Source organism: Bicyclus anynana, chromosome 21, assembly GCF_947172395.1.
Source record: "Bicyclus anynana chromosome 21, ilBicAnyn1.1, whole genome shotgun sequence".
NCBI classification, from domain to species: Eukaryota; Metazoa; Arthropoda; class Insecta; order Lepidoptera; family Nymphalidae; genus Bicyclus; species Bicyclus anynana.
This window is the reverse complement of record NC_069103.1, coordinates 6773817-6801791: the sequence shown is the minus strand read 5'-3', so window position 1 is coordinate 6801791 and position 27975 is coordinate 6773817. Positions and strand designations below refer to the sequence as shown.

The window sequence follows — 27975 nt, the reverse complement described above, 5'->3', positions numbered from 1 at the left end:
GTCGGTACAAGTATTTATAATTCTAAGCACAAAACTATAACCTTTCTAAGCACCGATATAAAAGAGGAGGTTTAAGGTAGCGAGTAGCAAATAAGCAATATACAAGTATCCGAACAAAAATGAACAAATTAGTGAGAAGCTAAATTAAAAAATTAGGTTGACGTAATTTACATCCGTCAACTTTTGCCTTTTCCTTACGGAAAGAATAAAGAAAAGAAAAAAAAATACAACTGTCACAATCACTTTGTGGTTTGACAAACAAACGTCTGTGGGTTTGACTATCTAAATTCTAATTATCTGTGGTTTGACATGTTGAATTGACAGCGGAAGGCAAGGGCCGGCTAGGGGAAGAATTTATTTTATTTCAGAATCAGAATGAATCAAGAAGGCGTACTTGCTAGTTGCGCCGTTTGCAACCAGCAAACCCATCGAAGGTGCGCTCGCTGTCTTAACATTTATTATTGTAACACAGAACATCAACGGCAGGATTGGAAAAGACATAAAAGTGAATGTGCACCGAAGTTACAAAAACAGGATCAGCGCAACGACAAATCTGGCGAACATTCCTCGCATATCCAAGATAAACTAAAGATAGAGAATGAGGAGATCATAGCAAACACTCTAGTGAATAGTGATAAAAAAGAACAAGCGCCACAAACTGGTAGTGAAGTGAGACGTTTAAAAAAAGCCAAAAACAAATCCCTCAAGAAGGAGGGTAGTGACATTGTTAGTGATAAGAAACCCTCGCAAATACAGAGTGACAACAGTGACAGTTCGAGTCAAAACAAATCCAATAAGGACAATAGTGTTATATCTAGTGTAGTGTACACAAATAAAGACTTAACTAAAGTGAGTGCCATAACTCACGAGGGCTCCTCGGAGCAGGAGATACTGAGCGAAACAGCCCAGCAGTTGAATGCTGATTTATCTGAAGCAGGTACATCAAATGTTTTGAAAGCTGTGAACAGGACAGAGGTGAAAATGCCCTCAATACCGAGTGAACAGCCGATAAAGATGAAAGAATACCCTGAAGCCTCACTCAAAGGGAGCTCAGCGCCGTTCAATAACATAATGAACAGTTACGACATGGACCCCAGCGACCCTTGCTACGGCCTGTGTCAAAGAGTGATAAAAGACATGACTCAATATGGAGTGTGTGTGTTAAATAACTTCCTTGGTAAAGAGCGAGGACTCTTAGTTTTAAAAGAAGTGTTAGAAATGCACAGATCAGGGATTTTCACAGTGAGTAACCCTTTTCATGAAATCATTTAGAATAGTATTACATTTGCTACATTCATTTTTAATTTGTTTGTTGATATACATTATAGAGGGGACGTCTGACGAGGCCTAATTAGGGACCATTCCACCCAATTCCCGTGGTAAAAGGACACAGGTTCACTGGTGTCTCGACAGTGTTTCCTCCTCAAATCTTTCTGTAGCCTTCTCGAACCTAACAATATCCCCTATAGTGAGATCCGTCAAGTCTACTTCATTTAATGTATCCTTACCTAGTAACAGTTGTAAAAATTGCACAACACAACATTGATTACTACTATTTACTATATTCATTTTATTACTTTTATTACTATTAGTCGCAATTCTCACTCCGATTAAAACAGCCGCGTTCGCGCTCACAGTTAAACTGCTGACACAGCGCTACCGTCCGCGTTTCTTACCGGCCTCGCCGCGCGAGTTACGATGGCCTACATTATTTGTTGCATAAGACGTAATAAATAAGTGATCTGTAATATAATATATTTTACTTACACTAGTATTATTAAATACTAGTATTATACTGAGAATGCGATGCCTTTTAACCCGGCTAACCCCTGGCGCTCCCCGGTTCCCGGACCAGGCAATGTGACCGACGACTCTCCAGGAGAGAGTTCTCAGGACCCTGCCGATGTTCATTCTACTGGAAACAGAAAATATGTGCAACAAGTCTTACATCCAAGTTTCTTCCAACGTGTAACTAATTCTGTAAGTGATGTTGAAGAATCTCGTATCGTTGGCGAAAAACCTGCACAAACTACAAGCACAGACAAATCAAACTACAAAAAACGTCCTATGACCAGCCCTACCAACAATTTCAATGCACAAAAACAGACCAAGTTTAAAAGTCAACCAATTCAAACCTCCAACTCTTTTGAACAGTTGGATCTAGACGCTGAAGACAAAGAATCAGCCGTCCCAGCTGAGAAAATCCCAAGGCCCCCTCCAATATTTGTGGATGGAGTAGAAAACATCACACCTTTAAAACAGCTTCTAGACCAATATGCAAGTAAAAATTATGAGCTAAAAATATTAAGCGGTAATAGAGTAAAGATTCTATTAAAAACTCAAGAAGTCTACAGGGAAGTAGAGAAACAGCTTGATACGAGAGGTACAGATTACTACACATATAAACCTAAACAAGAACGATCATTTAGGGTAATCCTAAAGAAGATTCACCCTTCCACTGACTTGGAAGAAATAAAGGCAGCTCTGCTAGATCTTGGACACGAAACAGTTAATATCTGGAATATAAAACAAAGAATATCTAAGAAACCACTTCACATGTTCATAGTGGAACTATCTCCACAACAAAACAATAAAGAAATATACGACGTCAAAAGCCTTCTAAACTGTCGGATAACATTTGAACCTCCCAGACCAACCCGCCACATTCCACAGTGTGCCAACTGTCAAAACTATGGACATACCAAAGCATATTGTCACCGCAAGCCCAAGTGCATAAAATGTGTTGGGAATCACGCCTCAAAAGACTGCATACGCAAAGAACGATCAGACTCAGTCAAATGTGTATTATGTGGTGGAAATCACCCGGCAAATTACAAGGGATGCAGTGTCTATAAAGAACTACAGAAGCAGAAATATCGTCCTATTCGCCCTAAAATACCTGCTACAGAATCAGGACAGCCTAAAATACCAATCAATCCTATAACGCTGAGACAACAATGGCAAATGCCTGAAACAAGCTATGCAGATATCCTCAAAAACAAATCTCAACCAAAAAATTATTCTAACATCCAAGAATCTTCCGATAATCAAAATGATATGAAGAATTTAATAAATATGTTCAATCAAATTATGAATCAATTATGCACCGTGACAAATCTCCTCACCAATTTAATGACAGTCATATGTCAAAATTCGAGCAGCTCAAAATAGTTTTATGGAACCCAAATGGCCTGTCACACCACTCTTTAGAAGCTAAACTATTTATAGAAACAAATAGCGTATGGTGCGCATGATTACCAATTCTCCTTGGTACATCAAAAATGATTGCCTGCATCGTGAGCTAAAAATTAAAACTACAAAGACAGAAGTTGCACACTCAATGAAAACATACCAAAGCGTATTCGTAAACATCCAAATCAACTTGCAAGGAACCTAATGATGAAGAAACCTGATACAACTTTCAAAAGGCTTAAGAGACCAAGCACCACAAGATGTCATGAAATAGACACTACATTATTATATTTGGGCAAATCACTGGATTTTGCACCAAACACGCCTTGATTCAAATACTTAAAATCCCGCTGAATGTCTCACGACAGATTGCAGGAATAATTGAGAGACTAAATAAAAAAAAAAAAAAAAAAAATTTTATTACTGGTTTGATAGAGATTGATATATTTAAACAAACATAAATACAAACTCTACCTCTCTATAACATTAAGTAATATAGATTCCCACTATTCTATACTATAACTATGTATATATTATACTACAACACATGGTTGAATGAATGAAAATTATTCAATTAACACCATTTATAAATCCAGTATGGCAGAACAGCATTTCCCAAACTTTATTTATAACCTGGTAAATTTCATACTCCTCCTTCGTGACCCACTTAAGTTTTTGGACCAATTATACCTACAATCCGCCCGTCGAGCTATCATTATTGTCTCATTAGTCAATAAATAAAATGGACCATCTCCTACTACTAAGTTAAATTTGCTGCATTGCCTCCATAATGCTGCAACCTGGTATTTTTTTTTGCGACCCGGTTTTGGGTCAGGATGATGGGAAAAGCTGTCACTTTTTATCTTGATATTTCCACAGAAACACAATCTATGCAAGTGTAACTGTAGGACACAGATATCCTATAACATATTTAATCATAGATTTAATTGACCATATTGTACAAAAATAACATGAAATGTTTAAGTCATACCCACTCCTTACACAGTCTAACAAATTTACTAACTAGAAATGGCTCTATGTTTAGTCAGCATGCTGTAGAAGTAGGTGCGAGAGGATTACCAGCAAAATCTCTCTATTAACTTGCTTAAAGACATCTCTAGAACTGCAGCAAATTCTATATTACAATGGGTATCCAAAGCTCTTCTTAGATCTTGCCAAATTTGCCTAGGCAGGGAGAACAACACGCACCAGAGTGTTTATTGATTGTCAAGGAACTATTTAACCCTATGTCCGTTAGTCATAAGTCCAGGTCTCTGCTCTGAGTTTTTTAGTCTGCCACTCAATGGACCCTGCACCCTCACAGTGAACCCATGGATTGCTAAGATATTTCTTTATTTTTATATATTAATTAATCTGGCTACTTGGGGGAAATGGGAATATTGGTGATATTTAAAGGATATGGCACACAGTCTTTTAATTCAAAAAAATTATATAATGTTGTTGATCTCTGTAGCAATGTGCATGCTTGTAATTTAGGTCTTACATCACAGTTCTTACCTAACACTCACTGGGTATTGCCCAGTAGGCGTAGCGTGCGTTGAGTCAGCCTTGTTTATGTTTAGTTTTTATGTCAATCATGTATTCAAATGTGAAATTCAGTACATTAATAATATTTATTATCTACTTTTATTTTTACAACTTTTACTTTGTTAATTTAACTGTTGATTTATTTCTGCATCTGGTATTGTAATCTGTTGGTATAATAACTATGATGTAAATAAATGTGACATCATAAAATATAAATTTTTTTGAACCATACACACATCACTTTATTTACTTTAAAGAAAGCATACACTAAATCTAGTTGTGGGTACCCAAGGCTGTAGATGCAGAAAGTAAGGTCACAACCCACTGTACCACACAGCAGTCGATTTGTTGAAATAACTATATCAGCTAGCGTTTTTCGGTTGTATAGAAACAAACATGATACCAGAACCAACTAATCACAAAATTAATCCTTGTTGCCTACAGAACCCTAAAAAGTACCACCATCTACCACTTGATGTAGTGGCTTAGGTTTTGAAACATGTTTGGTAATATTAATACTGAATGCATGTAAAAATATTTCTAAAATTCCATTATTCAGAAACCTAGTAGATAGGTGTTTTGATTTGAAATACAACAACACACTTAATGTTACACTTGTTCACAAAACGTGGTTGTTGTTCTAGCTACTTGCATTTTTGCTAACTGTACCATGATCTACTGCCTAGTTCGCTGTCCAGAGGTGACTGTAAATTTGCTAAGTAGGGAGAACAACACAGGTGGAGAAGATTTATTTATATTGTACAAGTTTTTCTAAATCAAGATAGACTACCACTGCTTTGGAAGGAGCATAGATCTTCTCTAACTGAGTGAGCCTACCATTACTCAGGCTTTATAGAGCCATTTACCTCGTTTGTTTTATGGTGCATGCACATTTGTGTTTTCCAAATTGTTTCATTATGCCGTTAGGCCATGGCACCTCCCCAATCACGCCATGCATCGCTATCATCATCATCATCATCATCAGCCGATAGACGTCCACTGCTGGACATAGACCTCTTCCATGAACTTCCAAGCACAACAGTCTCGAGCCGCCAGTATCCAGAAGTTCCCTGCAACCCGCTTGATATCCTTGGTCCACCTAGTGCATCGCTATGCCATTACCTATTTATGTATCTACATATATAAAAATCAATGCCACTTTCGTTGTAAATTTATAACTCAAGAACGGACTCACCTATCCAAACTAAATGTTTAGGCTTTGTTCGGACTATTTAGTAGTTTGGCTTTGTCCATAAAGTCTAATACCCAAAGAATGACCACGATGGGCATGAGGGTTGGTCATTCGCAGGGCTGGATCGCCCGATCGGATGTTGTCACTGTTGCCCGACACCGGCCTGTGCCATTTATAAAAAACCAGGCAGTTGAGTCGGCCGCCAGAGCCTCGTCGTTCAATCTGCAGGGTGCACCACGAGTAGGTGAGGTTGGCAGTTGAGGATGCTGACTGGCACAAGCCTTACAAGCCGCTGGATGCTGGCGGCTCGAGACCGTAGTGCCTGAAGGTCCATGCAAGAGGCAGAGAATATGTCCAGCAGTGGATGTCTATCGGCTGATAAGGTTATGTGAAGTTTGCACAAAATTGGTCGAACGGTTATTCATTTATCACATTTTTTGTAATGAATTAATTCAGGGGTTGGATAGGGGTAGGAGTAGGGTAGTGTAGGGTAACGATAGGGAAGAAGTGCACATAAGTCAAAGCAAAGCTTGATCGGGTCCGCTAGTAATGTATTATGCATAATTTTTTTAATATACTTAGATAATATACATATTAATGCTTATTTCCCATAGGCAGGTCAGCTAGTCTCAAATCCAGGCAGCACAGAAGCACAGACGATACGAAGTGATCGCATCACGTGGATCGACGGCAAGGAACCCCACTGTTACCACATAGGACAGCTTATTAGTCAAGTATGTAATCATTTTATAATAAAAATTTTAATAAAAAAAATACAACCGACTTCAAAACCTAAAAACGTACCCACTAAACTAAAAAGCGAAAAATAACATCATAATATGATCTACCTGCTGATCAGTATGAAGGCGGTGCTAAGCCGGTGATGTATTAATTCAAGCCATGTGAGAATATCTTATAGATTTAGATTTTGCAGACAGTGTTGTTTCATGTGGTCCTGTCAGAAATGGCTTAAATTAAGATGAAATGTTTTCACTAATGGTCATTATTATACGTTGTACACGATTAATAAAGTCCATTGAAGTTTTCATCGTTTGTTTTTTGTCAGTTAAGGGGGGCGCAGTATTTTAGCGTAAACTTTAGGGAGGCTCAAAGGGTATTAGGTTGGGAACCGTTGCTGTAAGCGTCGATTGGCCTATGGTTTTTAAAGAGAGCGAGCGAAGAGCTGCCCTTACCTCGCTAAGTCCTTGAATAAGCGTATAGCATTTTAATGTAAGGAAGGTCCTTCTATTGTAAATCAAAATCTACAAATAAATTCATGCCAACTTAACCTATCCATATAGTTAGGTCAAGTATATTCACCTGTTAAACTTCTAACTGTGCATTACAATCCCATCTCATTAATTCCGCAAAGCTCTCGTGAATCCGGTGTAAGTACCTGATTTCTACTGGTCGGAGGTATTTGGAAAATTGTCAGTACGATTTTATGAGTCATTTGTTTTGAACGCGGTGGATTATACAAATATTTTTCACTAGCCGACGCCGTGCGGTTGCACCCACGAAGTTCCTGTTCTCGTGAGAATACGCAAACGAAATATAGGCTTTAAAACTCACAAATAACGTAGCTTTATAGTGAAAACAGGTTGTTTTTAAATCGGTTTAGTAGATCCAGAGATTACCCTTATATCACCACAAACTTTACTTCTTTGTAATATTATAATATTAGTATACAGGCTGCTCGGAAGTATTTCCCACAACTTCAAGTTCAGTCAACTCGGTGTTAACGAGTCCTCTTATAGGACTGAAGCCAAACTGCATAACTTTTTTTTTTTACTAAAAATATTTTTTTTTATGTTTTTATACAAAGTATTTCAAATATTTCCGATTATACATGTAACACACTCCTTTATCTACCCTTGCCTTTTAAAATTTTAAATGTTGGCTGCGTCTTAAATAAGGATGCGTATGGGGCACATTTTAAGATCTATTTACAAAATAAATATTATTTAGTCCGAATAATAAATCCGAAAAATATTAATTTTAGAACACATGTTCTTTGGACATTTATAATTAATTTTCGGTAAAGAAAAAGGTCCCATAGAGTTATGGGAAATACTCCCTCTGTTCAATAGATAAATTATAAAAAATAATTACAGAATCTTCAAGACTGTATTGAATCATCAATCATTAAAATTAGTATTTTTTCTGGACTTCCTTATTATTATGAACTAAAAAAAAAGAAATACTTTTTTTGAACATTACATTCGTTCATCCATTTAAATTAGTAAAATCTCCAATATGGTTTATTTCGTCGTCTCACGTAAATTAAATGGCAATTCGCAAACGAAATTAATATATTGTTATACGAAATTAATATTTATTGTTAGGCGTAGCGAAATATATGTTTATAAATAGTAGCTAGACCTTTTCAAAAAGGAAAAAGTCCCGGAGCTAAAGCCTGAACTAAAATTGCCATTGCCAAAAAACAAAGCGTCAAGACATTGTGACAATTAGCGCCGCGTCTGAAGGACTTCATTCATGAAAAGGGCTTTACCTATATAGTTCCAGCTAAGTTGCATTCCATTGTTTTAATTATTGCGTATAAATTCGCACAACGTATCACATTATACGAATGATAAAATACCAGACTGATTATGTGCTTGAAAGTGATAACTGCTGATAAAATTTCAATTTATTGGCGCCTCACTAAGTAGTTCCAATGCGAAAGGCTGCCTGACGCTATTTTTTGTCGCAACTGTTCTCAACAGTGGATACGATCTCCCTTAGACTTGTACGGAGAGTTTTGGCTCCAGGTCCCTGCAGGGTTATTATTTAACTCGGTGTACCAGTCTCGGTGTAATCAGTCATTACATGCCTGACATATCCAAGACATCAAAACAATACAAACTGGCGTACGTTCTGTAATTCATATCGTTGGTTATCAACCCATATTCGGCTCACTGCTGAGCTCCAGTCTCCTTTCAGAATGAGAGGGGTTAGGCCAGTAGTCCACCACGCTGGCCCAATGCGGATTGGCAGACTTCACACACTCAGAAAATTAAGAAAATTCTCTGATATGCAGGTTTCCTCACGATGTTTTCCTTCACCGTTTGAGACACGTGATATTATATTTCTTAAAATGCACACGACTGAAAAGTTGGAGGTGCATTCCCCGGACCGGATTTGAACCCACACCCTCCGGAATCGGTAGCAGAGGTCGGAATCCACGGCTCTCGTATTTCATATACTCGTACACACACAAATACTTGGTTCAATCCATTCCGTAAATGTGTTAAGTATCCATATGTTTTACAAGTACCTAGTATTACTTATGAGTACTTTCTCGGTAATCTAATAAAGCCAACTCATACAACTCATAACGAGGTACATGAGTCAACTGTTTTGCAAGATAAATACTAACTGCGTATAAAACTGTAACGTGCTTTTGCGTTACATGATTTCTGCCAGTTAAGGCTACTGTAAGTCGCATATACTTCTTTCTCCGTTTCAAAAAAGATGAATCAAATCGGTTTAGTGTTTCTCCAGTTAGAATGTGACCAAGCGAATTACGGATTCATCTTCTTCTTCTCTACTTAAAGGCGAGTATATTAAAGTTGGCGGATAATATTGTGCCTCTGAGTATATATAAGCGTCTAAAGTTTCTGTTTATCGCCGATAGGTATACCCTATTGGTTGCTTGCGTAACCAATTGGGTGAAGAAGAAAGTAAATGAGGTCAAGTTGAATAAGTCAAAGCGAAGCTTGGCCGGCGATATAACGTATTATACCGTAACGTAGTACCTATAACGTAGAAATAAAACGTGGTAACAAAATTCAATTCAAAACCGAATACATTCTCGAGTCAGTACGACACGAAGTGTCGCATCAGTAACTTTCAATAAAATCATTATTCAAGAAAAATGGCGTCATATGTTTTTAAATATTTTAAAAACATTTTACAACAACTAAAGGAATAAAATGGAGTATTTTTTATTAGTAATTAATTATTGATTATTAAGTATATTAATTTACGTAATTGTTCTTACTGTTAAATTTTGAAACACAAATTATAAAAAGTTTATAGAAACTTTTTATAATTTGTGTTTGTTTTGTTTTCATAAGTTGTGTTAGATGTCGAGGAGACGCGTGACGTTTCGTTTTTATGGATTTCACCGGCTTCACCAAATAAAGTTAATACTCATTCTATATGATCTTTATTCTGTGTACGGTAGATAAAATCCGTGCGATGCGTTCCATACGGTGCGGATCAGTGGACGCACTTGTATTGACTTTCTGTACAAAGAATACTACAATTTGCCTGATACGATGCGTACAATGCGGATATGTGGACGCCTACCAATATCCGAATAATTATGATTTATAGCATTTTAACGTAAGTTTTGTATAGGCTTTATGTAGATTGTACTCGCAGGGCCGATTCCCTTTCAGTGGCAGACGTGACAAACATCACACATCCGATATGGGCTTCTAATGCCATATAGTTTCATTAGTAATTTGTTTCCTGCCTAACCCGTACTGAATCAATTAGGTAGGTACCTATTGTTGATGCGGTAAGGGCAATGAGTAATTTTGTTTTCTATGATCTGTGTGACATTCGATCGAGGAAAGAATATGTGGTCACGTATACGAGTAGGTACTCGTATGTTATATTGTCTTTATTTTTTTTTTTGCGAGTGGTAATAAGAAGTATGATTTAGGTAGGCATTTCAGAACGTTTACTTACTACGGTAACGGTAATGGTTCAATAGTTTTGAAAAACCCAATTTGGTTGAGTTCTTTAAGGTATATAAAGGTATATCTTTAAGGTAAATACCTTCTAATCAGTTTGAAGGCGGTAGGGATTTTCAGACAGTTCTTTCAGAAACGGCGTTTATATTATATTTTTTTATTTGCACCTTGGTTACCTAGCTACGCCACTGGCTCGGTTGTAGGTGAAAATTGATCATGTAAAATGATGAATGGGAAGTGTGATGTGTGATGGGAAGAAAAAATAATTATATTAAATAAATAATATCAAATAGGCTCTGTTATTTTTATTTTATTGAAATGAAATGAAAAGAAATGAAAATTTATTGTTTTATCAAGTTTACATAGCTGATTGGGCTGGGACCTTCTATTAAGTACTAGACCTGTATCAGAAAGCCCCGCTCTTCCTTAACTATAATATTATTATAATTATAAAACAAAAACAATAATTTTAACATAAATCAAATAATACATAATTTTCTTACAATTCTAACATGCAAAATAAGTGAGAAATAAGAATAAAATTGTTTGCATGAGCATGCGTACAAGTGCGTGTGTGCGTGTATGTGCGTGTGAGTGTGTGTGTGTGTGTGTGTGTGTGTGTGTGTGTGTGTGAGTAATTGAAACTGAAATGGAATGTGTATCCAATCTAATATTTCTGTTTATTGTTTTGTCTTAACTAACTCGGAATTTATTTAATAACGTTTAACAGATCTTCGGTTTCATCATAGGTAAGGGCTTGTAACCATGGAGAGAGCTTCCCCTTGCAGTCAAAGTAGTTTAAGGGGTAAATACCCAAAAGTTTATTAAGTCTATTATATAACATACTTGATCGTTTTTTATATTGCATAGCTGCAAAACAAGTTTTGTTAATTATTGTGGTTGTAACGTTGCCGTGACGTCTGTTATTTAAATGATCTGGATTAAAATGAAGGGATTTGTGCAGTTTTAAAGTGGCGTTTAAGATGAATAATTGTCTTACTGTTAACATTTTACTTTCTGAATATAATAAGTCCGTAGGGTGTTGATAGGATTTAAAATATATGGTTTTTAATAAGTACCGCTGAGCTCTTTCAACTTCAACAAATCTTGTTTTAGCAGCTCCTCCCCATAAAGGAATACAATAAGTTAAGATGGGTTGTGCCAAAGCAATATATATTTTGTTGAGCAAGTTAGTCGGAGCAACATATCTTAGTTTCTTAAAAATCCAGTTATTCATTAAAGTAACTAATAGCCCAGCATCAGCTAAATCTATCGCCATGGAGATTTATAATATTTGGTATACTTGAATGAGGCGATGTTGTTGATTGATATATTTATTATTTCACTTTACTGATTATAACGAAGTGGAATGATGAACTGACTATGTGTAATGAATGGACAAAACAATTTTTCTACGCATGCGCATTTTACACTATTCTAAATATGAATTAAATATGGAATGTGAATGTAGATGTTGATGGCCTAACCTAAAGTGGGCGAACGAAAGAGTTCGTTCGCCACAAATCCATGTTTGACAATAACAGACTGTTTTGTTACTATTTACAGGTAGATAACATAATTCTAAAAGCAAACAAGATGGTCAACAACGGCAAGATGGGCAATTACAGCATCAACGGAAGGACGAAGGTATGTTTCTTGCTCAAAGTAGTAGTAAGGGAGACCGGGATGCTAAATTTGCAGTTACTAAAGCGTCATGAGAATCTATTAGATTTGGTAGATCATAGCAAGAATAAATGGTTATACGAAACGTAACGTAAGCCAAAGCTATAATAATTGTCTTTAATGCCTGTAGTTTTTTTCCCGACCGCTGAAACCTAATAAAGTATTTATTAGGTTTCAGCGTTTCGTAGCTCGATAACAGAAATATAAGGGTTTTATTTTAGAATTTAAACTATCGTGAGTGTTATGAAACACGGCTAAAACTCACGTGATATAAGGTCGGAGTATGCCCGACTAGTTTCGAACCCATACGGGGCCCTTAGTCATGAGCTGGTTCTTGCATCGCGGCACGATCCAAATAAAAATGGTTTTATTTTGTAACTTTGGAACCCTCCCATTCCATTACGTTAAGTTCAAATCGTCAGATTTTCGAAATGCCACACCTTTTAGCCATCAACTCCTACCTTATCTTAATCTGACGTGCTAGTTGAGTATTTCTGAAGTTTTTTTTTGGTTGCCCTAAACGTACCAACCAAAATTAAGGGCCCATACTTGGTGAAGGTACTCAAAAACAAGCAAGGTATACTCCCTTATGTTCATTTACCGCGCTCGAGTAACTGCAAAAATCCCCTCTTCGGCTCCCCTACTATAGATTTTACAGATGTTAGAATTTAGAAAGTGTTACCACTGACACTATGTTATACTGATATCAAGAAGACTTAGCGATAATGATCCCCCGATGATAATGTACCCCCTCATTCTTAGAGGAGACTCGTGCTCAGCACTGAGCCGAATAAGGGTTGACAATGATAATGATAATGGTACAAATTTATAAATTTTTTTAAATTATTTTATTCTTCACAAGTTAGCCCTTGACCACAATCTCACCTGAGATGGTAAGTGTTGATGCAATCTAAGATGGAAGCGGGCTAACTTATTAGGAGTTGGATAAAAATCCACACCCCTTTTAGTTTCTACACGACATCGTACTTGAACGCTAAATCGCTTGGCGGTACATCCTTGCCGGTAGTGTGGTAACTAGCTACAACCGAAGCCTTCCGCCAGCCAGACCTGTACCAATTAAGAAAACCTCAATCGGCCCACCAGACATACCACTGCGTTACGGAGGCTGTAAAAAAAAACCCGGCCGGAGGGTTAAGAACAAAAACCCTCTAAAGTCTATACAAATTGTAGTAAAGCCAACAAGGCCGATACACACCTACTTTTAAATATAGAAAGCAGATTACACCAGCTACCTATATAGCGCTTGCTAATGATGGCGCCGAATTCGCACGACTCTTGCCAAACTATTTCTAGTTTTCTACTGTTATGTTCGCTATAGCGCGGACTGCGCGAAGCGTAGCGCATCGGACACTTTCAAAATGGAACGAGCAAAATTGTTTTAAGTTGCGTTGCTTATTTACTGCGTTTGGAAATTAGAGATCTTAGTACTTCTTTTATTTAGTTAAGTACAAATTCAATAGTCTTCCGGGGTGACATTACACCCCGTGCCTTTGGGCACGTTAACCCTGATAATAATTAACGATAATTTTACAATGGCAAACTTTGCCCTAAGTCCGCCAAAGCGTATTAGAGCATCATACCGGGTCCAAGTCCTCAAATCTTCCTTTTTTAGAATAGAGAGAAGGATGGAACCCTGCTGTACGCTATCAAAAACGAGCTATGAGTTAGAAATAACGTTAAAAAAAATTTGTTTAAAATAATTAAAAGTACAAACAGGTAAACTACTACAATCTATTTATGTACGTCAAAACATTCATAAACACAACCTTGGAATTTATTGTAGTTCTAATATAAAGTAACTTTTGGTACCTACGTAGGTTTCCATTAAAAATAATACAAAATTAATTCAACATAATTAAAAGTACAAATAAGTATACCTACCACAATATAATCTAGAATTATGTGAAAGATCACGCGTATGACTAAAATATGTACAGATTAGAAACTGCCCGTATTTTACAGGGGATTAAATGTAGCCTACGACACTCGCAAATAACGTGGCTTACTTGTGTATAGGCATATACAAGGCAAGAGTGTATAGGCATTTCCCAAGCAAGCGCGCTCCAACTTATACTACAGCCTTTCTTGATGAGTCCTGTTTACCAACAAACAAATCAAGAATGAGGGTATAAATCACTCATGTCAGTAATTTCACACCTAATAATAATTATGATTAACTTGTTCTTAAATTAATAAAAATAAATGTGGTTAATAAGCTTAGAACAATTAGATATGGTTAATATATTTTATATAACATTTTATAAACAAACCATACATCATTTAAAATAAATAAGTTATGAAATGGCATGCGTTTTCTACCTTCATTTCTAATTTCTTTTTTGATAAACAGTACTCATCAAGAAAGGCTTTCACCAGGCATGATTGTAGTCAAGCGCCAGTCTATTAAGAATAAAAAATAAAAAAAAACTTTACCTCTTTATAAAATGTTAGTATAGATAAAACAAATAAGTAAACTACTCCAAAAGTACTACGTACTAGTATCTGCGTGAAAACCCCCATAAGCACAGCATTGGAATTTATCGCAGATCGCGTGTCCATGCTATACAATCGTTATCAGTGCGAATGTGTTTAGAATCGCGCTGATAGCGAGCGGGCGGAGCGACGCATGCGCGGCGGCGACGTGCGTACGTGATCCGCGGCATGCGGCCGGGGGGGGCGACGCGCGGGGGCAGGGGGGTGTAAACATTGCTGTCGTAGTGGGAAACGTGTGAAGTAATACTGTGGGCACGCCGCGCCGTGTTTACAAACGTTACTCTTCACTCCAGTCCTAACAATATCCAACTACCTATTTGCATGTGCTATTCACGATTTTGGTCTTTAATATCAACCTATTGCAGTGGACAACAAAGTATCATATACTGTATGATACCCACTGTAAGCACCGCTTGACAGTTTGCCTAATGATTTGTTTTTTTTTATTTTGATGGGTTGATAATAAAGACTAAAATAGGAAATATAAAAAAAGAAAATGCCTGCATTAGACAATGTCTATCGAATCGACACAATCAATCAATTTTTGACGGCCTCCGTGGCGCAGTGGTATGCGCGGTGGATATACAAGACGGAGGTCGGGTTCGATCATATATGGGGCTGGGCAGATTGAGATTTTCTTAATTTGTCCAGGTCTGGCTGGTGGGAGGCTTCGGCCGTGGCTAATTACCACCCTACCGTCTAAGACGTACCGCCAAGCGATTTAGCGTTCCGGTACGATGCCGTGTAGAAACCGTAAGGGGTGTGGATTTTCATCCTCCTCCTAACAAGTTAGCCCGCTTCCATCTTAGACTGCATCAGGTGAGATCACTTACCATCAGGTGAGATTGTTGTCAAGGGCTAACTTGTAAAGAATTAAAAAAAATCCATCTATAAAATCAAATCTTAAGTGTAGTCATTAAACCCAGAAATTATAAGTAAAATTTTCAATGACTCAGCAGATTAAGAAAACCATTTTTGCTTTTAATACTTAAATATAATTATTATGTAGATTGAAAAAAGTTTAACACTTATTGCAAAAAGTTCAATACTGATTGCAAAAAGTTCAATACTGATTGCACAAAGTTCAACACTTATTGCAAAAAGTTCAATACTGATTGCAAAAAGTTCAACGCTGATTGCAAAAAGTTCAATACTGATTGCAAAAAGTTCAACGCTGATTGCAAAAAGTTCAATACTGATTGCAAAAAGTTCAACGCTGATTGCCAAATTAAAAGGAAAATTTTTGAAAGTGATATAATATCTAAATTTACTGCAGCATTCGGCTGAGGCTGTGCATATAGTATATAAAGTATGACTTAAGAAAACATAGTATTGTAGGACAAAGACAAAATTATGTACATACAGTTTTGTTATTATAATGTTTATGTACATAAACATAATGAAAACAAACATAACAATGATGACAATAGGTACAAATCTATATACAGGCGAATACAAGATATATTTACATATCATTACGAGCAACTAAAAATAAATTCTCGCAGGGATTTCCCTATGAAAATGGTACGAAAGTCGAGGTCGCTTCTTGTTCATTGCTATGTATGTTTTACTTTGCGCAAACCAACGAAGCATTACCTACTAATCCTTTCATTAGTATTCCAATCAAAGATTTTTTTACTATTAGACATGTTACAGGCCTACGAAATCACCGCAAAAAGTAATCCGAATTTAGCGATTGAACGCACACATGCACTATTTTGTGTTTTTTACATTATACAGGGTGCTCGGGAGTATTTCCCATAACTCTAGGGTTAGATATATAGTTTAAGAAAAATAAATAAAAATGTCTGAGGAACATGTGGTTTAAAAAGAATATTTTCGGATTTAAAAATATTTCTTTTGTAAATGGATCTTAAATTGTGTCCCTTCTATCGCATCCTTATATTATGACCTAGCCAAACTTATTCATTGATAAATATCATGAAGTAGCTTACTAGTGAAGTGCGGAGTGCCAGTTGCAATATCTCGTCGATATCGACATTCTTACCATTACGATTATGTATTTAAAAATGCAAGGATAGATAAAGGCGTGCGTTACATGGATGGTCGGAATTATTTGAAATACTATGTATGAAAACATGAAAAAAAAATTCAGTAAAAAAAAATTGTAATGCAGGTCGTCCTATAAGTGGACTTGTCAACGCCTTGAAGTTATGGGAAATTATTTGAATTACTTTGAATGAAAACATTAAAAAAATAGTTATGCAGTTCGGCTCCAATGTGGACTTGTCGACACCTTGAAGTTACGGGAAATACTCCCGAGCACCCTGTATATTTATATACATACATTGTACTCATAAATTGATTCAACAATAACACCATATTTTAAGGCACGTGGTGAGATGTTCCGATATTTTTCTATTGAACCTCACCGCATTATGGATGTCCATTGACCCTCTAAAGGTCTAACCACTCTTACTTTCATAAAGGTGTCACTTGAACAAAGAAAGCTTGCCTATTCGTATCTATTATTTATTGAACCCAATGACTTATATTGTACCAGATGTTTCAAAACGTTCTTCAAACAACTTTTTTTATGGTTAATAGCGAACAGACCTGACTAATTTTAGTCAAACGCAAACCTAATTGTCTGTTAAAAATGAAAATAAATAATGAAATCTCAAATCTTAGTTGTATTACCTATACCTGCTATATTTTTTTATTTAGTGGTGTTTAAATTATATACTTAAATGACAGTATAAGCTAATTCACTATATTTGACTTATACTCGTTGACATGTACGAAATTGAGATTTTATGTAATAATGTCAACCGGTGCCTACTGGTGGATATCTAAGAGTAGGTAGATGACATTTTGTCAGTTGAATTGATGTTTATTTTAATAAGTTGATAATAAACACCAAAATAGTGAATAGGTCAGCAGGAAACACTGACGCCGCAAAGGTATTTAAAACATACAATTACATATCGTTTTCTTTGATTCATAAACAATTTCTTTTTTTTATATATTTTCAAAGCATCGTCATCTTTATTGCCTATTTTAACTACTCACTACAGAGCCAAGCTGCGTCCTTATATGGGGTATAGAGCATCGACCACACCACTCTTCTCTAATGTATAATAAGTTAATAAGACGTGCAATGCATGCAAAATAAATTCATGCAAAGACTGAACTAATTTTATCACAGTTATAAAGGATAAGTAATCACATTATCAAGATGGTCCAATTCTGTTACAGTTTTCTCACGAAGAGATTTATAGCGATGCCCTTGACACATATAACCATTCAAATGTATCTACGCGCCTTCGAATATTTTCATAACCGCATTTCATTTAACATCATTCAAACTTTCGAGTCATTATTAACGCGTTACACGTAATTTCCCACTATCATCTGTCGGGCCCGGGTTGTACGTTCCAGTACCAGAACATTTTATATGAAGCTATTCACCCTGGTCATCAGTCGTGATAGTTCAGTGGATATGACCTCTGCAAATTCGGAGGGCGTAAGTTCGAATCTGGTCCGAATTAAGAAATTAAATATCACGTGTTTCAAACGGTGAAGGAAAAACATCGTGAGGAAACCTGCATACCTGAGAATTTTCTCAATCCTCTACGTGTGTGAAGTCTGTCAATCCGCATTGTGCATTTCCTTGGACTATTTGGCCTAACCCCTCTCATTCTGAGAGGAGACTCGTGCTCGACAGTATGCTAAATATGGGTTGTTAATGATGATGATTCACCCGGTTTTGTGTCGGACGAAGTCGCGGGCGTCTGCTAGTAGTTGGTGGTACAAATTCAAAACAGTGATGTGTACAGTACTGAAATAGCCGCACGTGCCATAACAAATGTGATGTTATTGCACCGAGTGCAACTACATCACTCGGACAGTCAGTGAGTGCGCGTGGCGCTCAGAGGACGGCGCTCAGACTAATTACATAAGGACTCGTACAAAATTCACAAACAAAATTGTCTGTAGCTTTTTAAGGGGGACGAGGTAAACTCACACATCGAAATTAGTTAACACCAATAAATATATTTTGTGTCCTTGTTAAATATATCTTGTGTATTTACACTACACACTACTATAAATTTGATTCGCAATACACACACGTGATTTTTTTTACACAAATTAACAAACACATCGCTTGCACTGGTTTGTTGGATTGTTATTATTACACCTCTTACTTTTCAGTTGTGTGCATTTTAAGAAAGCGTGGTGGACCATTGGCCTCACCTCTCTCATTGTGAGAGGAGACTCGAGCTCAGCAGTGAGACGAATATGGGTTCGATAATGATGATGAATACTCTAACTACTACTACTACTGAAAGCTCACTTTGACTAAGAAAATTGAGTTTTTTAGTCCATATTCATAAAAACGAGTAAGACAATATAGGAGGAAAATTCTCTGAGAAACATACTTGTAACACAAAAGTGTGTACATTTACATTACGAATAGTGAATCTAAATATTTGTGAAGTAACACATGTACACACTAAAACGTTGGTTCCCAAAGTGATCCAGGTGGACCCCCAAGGGTCCCCGGGAGACTCAACAGGGGTCATGGTTCGTAAGCGGGGGTCCATGAAATTGTATCTAGTTTCAAACTGAATCTGGCGTTTTCTAAATAAAACAAGTAAGAAATTTTTGAATTCTTGTGCTGTGAGTAAGATATTAAAAAGTAAAGTTTTTTGATTGGCCAACTTTGCTTTTTTGCATCCACTCACAACTCAATAAATTAATTAATTTAGCAATCGATTGTCACTTTTTTTCAAAAACTGATAATTTTGTTGTTAATTTGCTTGGAACTGAGCCGCAACGCAAACTTCCATAGTTAGATATACATATTTTTGAAATTAGAAATGGTAAAAATGTAGCTCCACTGGAACCAGCTACATTTCGAAAATGGTCTATGAGAACAAATTGTTTGGGAACCTCTGCACTAAAACATTATTGCAGGGAATTACCCTGATGCATTTCGCACTCAAGATAAAATTATGTGCAATTGTTGTGTGGCATTAATTGCCACGAGGAAACACTATGTGCAAGAAAACAATACATAAGATTACGTACCATCTCGTATTACTCATATAGAAGTATTTTTACTAATGGAGAATGCGAATAAACAACTTTGTGTTTTGTCATAATGATTTCCGATTAGAATGTTGTTATTCTTACCTTATACGAGTATATTAAACACTAGTCGACGCCTGCGACTTCGTCCGCATGAAACTCGATGTAAACCCCTACCCTACCTTTCTGGTTGATTTTTTACACCTTGTGTCAGAAAAACCCAAATATCTTACGGAACCCTATTTTTTCCGAAATAAAATTTAGCCTATGTTACTTGTGGATAATGTAGTTTTCGAATGGTGAAAGAATTTTTAAAATCGGTTCTGTAGTTTTTGAGCCTATTCATTACAATCAAACACACAAACAAAGTTTTCGTCTTTATAATATTAGTATAGATTTTATAATAATTGCATATGATTTGTATATTTTATTTTTTTAAGATTATGCGGGTAATCTCTGAATCTACTGAACTATTTTGAAAATTCTTTTATCACTTGAAAGCCACGCTATTTATGAGTGTGATAGGCTTTTTTATCCCCGTATTCTCACAAGGGGATGATAATGGGAACTACGCGAGTGAATACGCGGGGCGTTCGTTATTCCATAGTAAACATACTTAGCTACACACACTAACGTCCAAAGCTATAAAATCATATCTACCTGCTTGGGTGGTCGAAGTTATTAGTATATTTATGTTTATTGCTATTTTGCGCATCCATTACATTTAATTACTATCGTATATGTATCGCTATCGATTTATAATTATATACTGCATAAGCTGTATTCTATACAAAAGACAGCAAATATCTATTTCCGTTCCCTTATCAGCATTAGGTACGTAATTTAACCTAGGGGTAAACCTTATCGTTGAAACCGGGAATTCAAAGAATATTGTTGCACGTGGTTACGAATTGAAACTAAACAGCGAATTACAAAATGCTTAGCGAATTTGAGGTTAATATCTTTGCTTTGTGATATGATAGGCGTCCACAGATCCTCATCGTACGTATCGGTCGTATCGCATCAAACGGATTTAAATTTTACTGTAGATAAAATCCGTTCGATGCGATCCGTACAATGCGATCCGTAAACTACAAGTTTTTTATGTCATTCAACTACACAAACCGGCATTTTTAGGGAGCTCTTTACACGACGAAAACCATTACAACAATGAAACATTCTTCCTATAGCAACAGTTTTTATAAACGCGTTAGATCATTGATTTTTGATCATTGCCAGAGGGATAACGGTTAACGAAGCAGGTCCTGTTATTAATGGTCGAAGGAGTATTACGATTAAAAATTTACAGAAACTACACACAACTGTTTTAAAACGTAATACACCCGAGCAATTTTGATACAATGAAACATCGATATAGACGCAGTTTGTATAAACACGTTAGATCGTGATCGTATACTTTTAACAGAGGTGTAACGTCTAGCGAGGCTGGTCCTATGATAATTGGTCTAAGGCTTATGATGATAGATTAAATCTTTAACGATCATCATCAGATTCTAATGATAATAACCGAGACAGACAGTTTAATGTGATCTCACCACATTAACTATATTCACAACTACGAGAAAAAGTAAGATAATAATCATGAGTTTGTTCGCAGGCTATGGTGGCGTGTTACCCTGGCTCAGGCAGCCACTACGTCAAACACGTGGACAACCCCAACAAAGACGGGCGCTGCATCACCGCGATATACTACCTCAACCTCGACTGGGACGTCAAGCGATGTGGCGGCTTGCTCAGGTAACACTTCTACCTATCACCATTCGGCTCACTGTTGAGCACGAGTCTCACGAGTCTGTCAGAATTAGAGGTGTTAGGCCAATAGTCCACCACGCTGGCCCAATGCGGATTGGCAGACTTCACACACGTAGAGAAATAATCTCAGGCAAGCAGGTTTCCTCGCGATGTTTTCACCGTTTAAGACACGTGATGTTTAATTCCTTAGGGGAGTAATACCATTTTATAGATCCCCCACTTTAAGAAGGCTGAGAATTTTTACTGAAAATTTCATAGAAGAAAGTAATACTCAGTATTTTATACTTCAAACTGGACTCGACCACAGAACCTCGTGATTCAAAGCCACAAAGACTAACCAAAGACCAAGGAGGAGGGCATGCAACGAAGTCGTAAGAATCTTTTTGGTTTATCAGTTGACTGAGAACGCTACCTATTAGAGTCGTGTTTTTTTTTTATTATGACCAATATTCCCATTCCATCTAAAAAAAAAAAAATTGACTGTATTGTTACGGAGAACCCTATTAGGTACTAGAGACATAAGGTTCATAATCACTCGCCCATAGAGTTGTTTACAATGTTTTATTATTGTTTTTTTGTCGAATTTTGTGGAATAAACAACACGCGTGTAGGCGTTTCCAGAATAATCTAAAATCAATATAATGGATATAAATACGCGACCGACGTGACGCTCGGGGCAGTTGACTTTCGGAGCGAAGCAAAGTAACATCGAAGTGTTACCAGCAATACAAGTGAACAATAGTGAACTCGGCTATAATTTTGAACAAAGAATTGCCTACGTATCGAAGTGCGTATTGGTACTCGGATTAAGGTGTGGAATAAAGTCTCATACGAGTCACCAGGTGTTTCATTTTAAATCCTTGAACCCTAGTTCGTAACAGTATAATAATATTTCATCATGTTTATTTCCAGGGTGTTCCCGGAGGGTACAAACCAAGTAGCAGATATATCGCCCATATTTGACAGAATGCTGTTCTTCTGGTCCGACAGGCGGAACCCACATGAAGTGCAACCTGCATACGCGACGAGGTATGTGATGTTAAGTTTAAATGCTAATTCATGTTGGAGTCAACTGTCTCCCACTCTGCCTCTAAATAGCTGTTTAAGGATAAGTGGACTAATTACAGAAGTAATATATCACCATCATCATCATCATATCAGCCGATGGACGTCCACTGCAGGACAGGCTTTTTGTAGGAACTTCCAAACCAGAGCCACCTCCCTGTGGCTCGCTTGATGTCCTTAGACCACCTGGTGGGGGGTCGCCATTCCAAAACCTTGGGACCCCAACGTTCATCGGCTCTTCGAACTATGTGCCCCGCCCATTGTCACTTCAGCTTCGCGACACGTTAAGCTATGTCGGTGACTTTGGTTCTTCTGCGGATCTCCTCTGAGCTTTCTTATGAGGCCCATAGTTAGCGACCAAGTCTTGAAACCATAGTCATCACTGGCAACACGCACTGTTCGAAGACTTTAGTCTTCAGGCACTGAGAAATTTCGGGCGAAAAGACATCGTGAAGTTTCCCGAATGCGGCCCAGCTGATTTGAATTCGGCGGTTCACCTCTTTCTCGTAATTGGACCTACTTAACTGGATCATATGTCTATAAACATATGTATTCGTCTACAATTTCGAGTGCAGCGTTCTCAATTATAACTGGGTAGAGCGATACATGAGCATTAAATAATTATAATTTTAATATGTGTTGTTTTTTCAATTTCAGATACGCGATAACGCTATGGTATTTCGACGCCTACGAAAGAGAAGAAGCGCTTAAAAAGTATAGTAAGTAATCACACAAATATTATAAAGACGAAAGTTTGTGTGTGTGTATGTTTGTTCCTCCTTCGCTTCGGCTACTGAAGCGATTTGGTTGAAATTTGGTATGTGGAACTTAGATATTTAGTGCATTTTTATTCTGTAACGATCATTACAAAATACTAACCGGCGTCCCGCGTAGTTCCCGTTCCTGTGGAAACATATGACACTCGCAAAAATACTTTTTTTGGTTGTTTATAGCAGAATATCTGTAGCTATACAGCGGACTTAGCGCTGTGCATATCATAGAAGTTAAATTGAATGGATTTAGTGAAAAGTTCAATATGTACCTTAATGTATAAATTCGAAAGGTCGTTCATCACGAAATCTCGAAAACCGAGAACCGTATAGTTAGTAGGTATCCGCTAAGAACGGATTTTGCGATAGGGCTGGATTAAAGAGATCTAAGGGCGGGCGAAGTCGCGGGCGCCCGCAAATTTTTGAATATTGCATTATTAATAATAATAATAATAATATTTTTTTTTTAAAGGTTTTACCCAATATAAAATATATAATCATCATAAGAGCTCTCCTCTTAGGAGAGTAAGGTCATAAGAAGAGAGGAAGGCCAAAGAAGAGATGGTTGGATTGTGTGAAAGAGGACATGTGTGTAAAAGGAGTGGATGATGAGTTGACAAGTAATAGAGACGAATGGAAAAGATTGACATATTTTTCCGACCCCACTTAAGTGGGATAAGGGTAAGGAGATGATGATGATGATGACCCAATATAAAATATACAAAAGTAATAATACAAAAAATATAAAAATTCTAAAATTATAAGTAGCCAGGTACATTACCTACATTACTTTTTATTCGGCTCCTGGTGCACTGAGCGCCAATGTTTAAGAATTGAGCAGTCTTGACACTCCGCCAGTGTTCAGGATCTCGTTTTTCGAGGATCGCAAACGACTCCAAAACTTTGCGACTCGCGATCGCATTATCGCGAAATATTATTGAAATACTGTTTTATTAGATTATTATTTGAATCGTTTAACTGTTTTTTTTTCTCTAGAACGCGTACAGCCTTCGTCGAGCAAGTGATGGTGGATGCGGCGAGGCTTCGTCTGCCTCTAGCGAACCGGCACTCGGCGGTGGCCTGTCAAATGTGGACCTGCTACACGCAGCTCTGCCATATATGGCCTCAATTCATCCCTTGTCAGTGATTAGGGACATACTCGGACAAGTCTACTTATACTATAAATGCCAACAGATCGAGGATAATACTTATAAAACATTACCTATGAGTTTAGATAGTGTTTTTTTTAATTAATTTCAAGTGATTTATTGTCTATAGCTAAAAATCGCGCTATGCATAAAAGTTTTATATACGCAAGATATAATATGCCAGATCTGCTGGCCCTAATCCATACACAATAATCTGTCTTACTATTACAAAACAATGTATAAAACGTCTACTTTTGAGTAATCACAGTTCCTTGGCTTTTTTTTTTTAATTTCCACGCAAATCATATATCTTTTGTTTACTGTATGACTCTATGTACAATATACCACTTGATTTGTACTATTTTCATTGATATATTTATACTTTCACAACTTTGGCTCAATTATTACTGTATTTGTGTATTACTAAAGGTTGTAAAAGGGGGTACAACCCCCTAAAATTATAATTATCAAAGTCCAACATGTCCTTACAATTATAATTTTACTTATGTCAATATTGACAAAAACATTTTACAAAGAGTAACAAACAGCGTCCAAAAAAAAATCAAAAGAAATGATAACTTAAAGGAGATGGTCCAAAATTGTATGGAGCCCAGGATCAGTCATTGTACCCTGGCGGAAATAAAAGAAGATATTTTTTTTAACTATTTTTGATTATACAAATCTACGAGTTTACTTTAATTCTTTCGAAATAATATTAATTTTCTCCCAAGAAATGCAACATTAATTTGGGTAATAATGGCGGATAGATGACGTTTTCAATGCATTAATCGATTTGACGTTTGCTGTCAATTGTCATATCATAGTTGCTCTATGGGCGCCATCTTGACATGACTCTAAAACTTGTGATTTTATTTATTTCTTTTTATTTAGTTAGATTTATTCACTTTAGTAAATTTTAATAAAATCCTTGTAATTTTTAAATTTTAATGATACGTGGTACAAGAGTGGACCTGAAATGGACCATCTCCTTTGCTGTCGTATGTGAGAGAAAGGAAAGCAAAACAGTGGCGCTGTAACGCGTTACGTTACGTTACCCTCCCATAAGAAATTATCACTTCAAAAAAAAGTTTATAACGTGCCGCATTTATTGAGTCCGTATTAATATTGTAATAAATGTGAAATAATAGATATTTAAATACATAAATTGTGTAATATATGTTTGTTTATATGACAAGAGTCTTAGTATAAGGAGTTAAGTGCATTTTAAAGGTAATTTTTGTTCATACCACCACTGGTATTATTATGGCTATAAGGGCCAGTTTCGTCACCCTTTGATAAGTGTTAAATAATATAACAATGAAGTTTCCTAACGATGTTTTTCCTTCACCGTTTGAGAAACGTGATATTTAATTTCTTAAAATGCACACAACTGAAAAGTTGGAGGTCCGGATTCGATCCTACGCCCTCCGAATCGAAGGCAGAGGTCATATCCATGGGCTATCACGTCTCTTTATAGTATATAGATATACTTTAAGTTGTGTATTTATTTTTTTCAACATAACTGTACATATTGAAAATAGATACTTACCATAAATACAGCCATTATAAATAAATATATGTATAATTCCAAATATGGCTGAATTTACCATAAATACTTTGCCAGTATTTAATAATAGCTTATTGTTTACAGTTTCGAAGCTCGAGCTTCGAAAACAATTATAAAACAAGTTGATTGCATCATCACTTACCATCAAATTAGATGATTGTGGTTAAGGGATAACTAGTAAATAATAAAAAAGTCTGCTTTACAGTTTCGAAGCTCGAGATTCGAAGCTTCGAAAACAATTATAAAGAAGATTTACAAAGTATGATGTTTGTGGTAATAATATTAAATAATGGGAGTCAAAATGTCCCATAATATGTAAATTGTTTTACCCTTACAATATTATAGAGTGATCAATTTGCCTAACTAAGACTAACAACAATATCTTGTGAACACAAAATCGACCAATAGCCGCAAACAGCAGATATCGCTCTTTTTCGTTGATATAGGACGAAGGAGATAGCGATATTTCCGGTTCGGCTCATTCATTTTGCTTCACGTGATTTCTGTGAGTCCTAGAAATATAAAACCTCTATTGGGGGGACCACAAGTATTTTCAATCTGTGCTTAATATGCGAATGAGTGAAATTACTTCTTTTTTTCGCAACATGGCGACGATTTTTATTTTTCTGTAAGGCTAACATGCGACAAACGTGAGTCTCTTGCACAGAAATAGACAGTTTTTTTTGCGTTATCTGTTGTTTTTGGTTAAAAGAGACGGGACTGGGACAACTCCGCCGCCATTGGACGAAATTTTGTCTATTTATCTCCACTTGGTCGCATGCTAGGTCAAGCTATACGTACCGTGTTTGTGTTGTGCGTATGAAGTTGCAAATGACATTTAAATGTTTCATCTTGCGCTCATTCATGGAAAAAGTCCTGTCAAATTAAAAAAAAATCCATATAGCAGAGCGAATTTACCAATTGTGTGTAAAAAAAATATAGTATTGAATTTTATACAAAAATGTAGTTAGACTATGTATAAATATGTGTATAATAAATATTAAACATACTATTAATTCTGAATAATATAGGCTAGACTATAGTATATTTTGATAAGTAAAGTAAGCTGAATAGAGAGGACATGGGTTCGATTCTTAGCTTGGCTCAGTTTCGGATTTAAAGATTTCTAAATTGGCTCAGGTCTGGTCTGTTACCACCCTACCGGTAAAGACGTATGCGATTTAGCGTTCGGGTACGACGTCGTGTAGAAACCGTAAGGAGTGTGGATTTTCACCCTACTCCTAACAAGTTAGCACGCTTTTATCTTAGATTGCATCATCAATGAGATTGTAGTCATGGGCTGACTTGTAAATAATTAAAAAAAAAAGTATGCCTATTTATTCAGAATTATGAGTACCGCACATTAGATTAAATTCTAATTATACTAGTTATTACCTATTTGTAACAAATAATAATTTAATTTAGATTATAGTAAAACTTATGAGAAGAGTTTTTATTATATAATTTTGTGATTTTATAAACTTGTTATAAACATGAGAAATACAGTAAAATACATGTGTTTATTTATTTGTTTTTACTATTGAAAATAATTCAAGTGATTTCAAGTCATAAATTAATTTTGTGGACACAGCTGTGTATTAAAATATTTCTTTTTCAATTTCGACTTTTATTTATCTCTTGAATTATGTATACAAATATTTTGTACTAGCGGACTGCCGCGACTTCGTTCTAGACCTCTTTAATACAGCCCTTACAGTAGTATCGCTGTAAAATGGAGTAACTTCTCCCGTTTTCCCAACAT

The 27975-nt window shown here is 36.4% G+C and overlaps 1 protein-coding gene across 1 annotated transcript; it reads left to right on the top strand.

Moving 5' to 3' along the window:
* The first annotated feature begins 298 nt into the window (after positions 1-298).
* Positions 299-27831, top strand: LOC112057106 (egl nine homolog 1). The gene is made up of 7 exons (XM_024097600.2): positions 299-1242; positions 6547-6666; positions 12205-12285; positions 21509-21648; positions 22576-22692; positions 23386-23447; positions 24495-27831. Exons 1-7 carry the CDS (start codon positions 376-378, stop codon positions 24521-24523), a joined length of 1416 nt encoding a protein of 471 aa, XP_023953368.1. The 5' UTR covers positions 299-375; the 3' UTR covers positions 24524-27831.
* Positions 27832-27975: the final 144 nt, after the last annotated feature.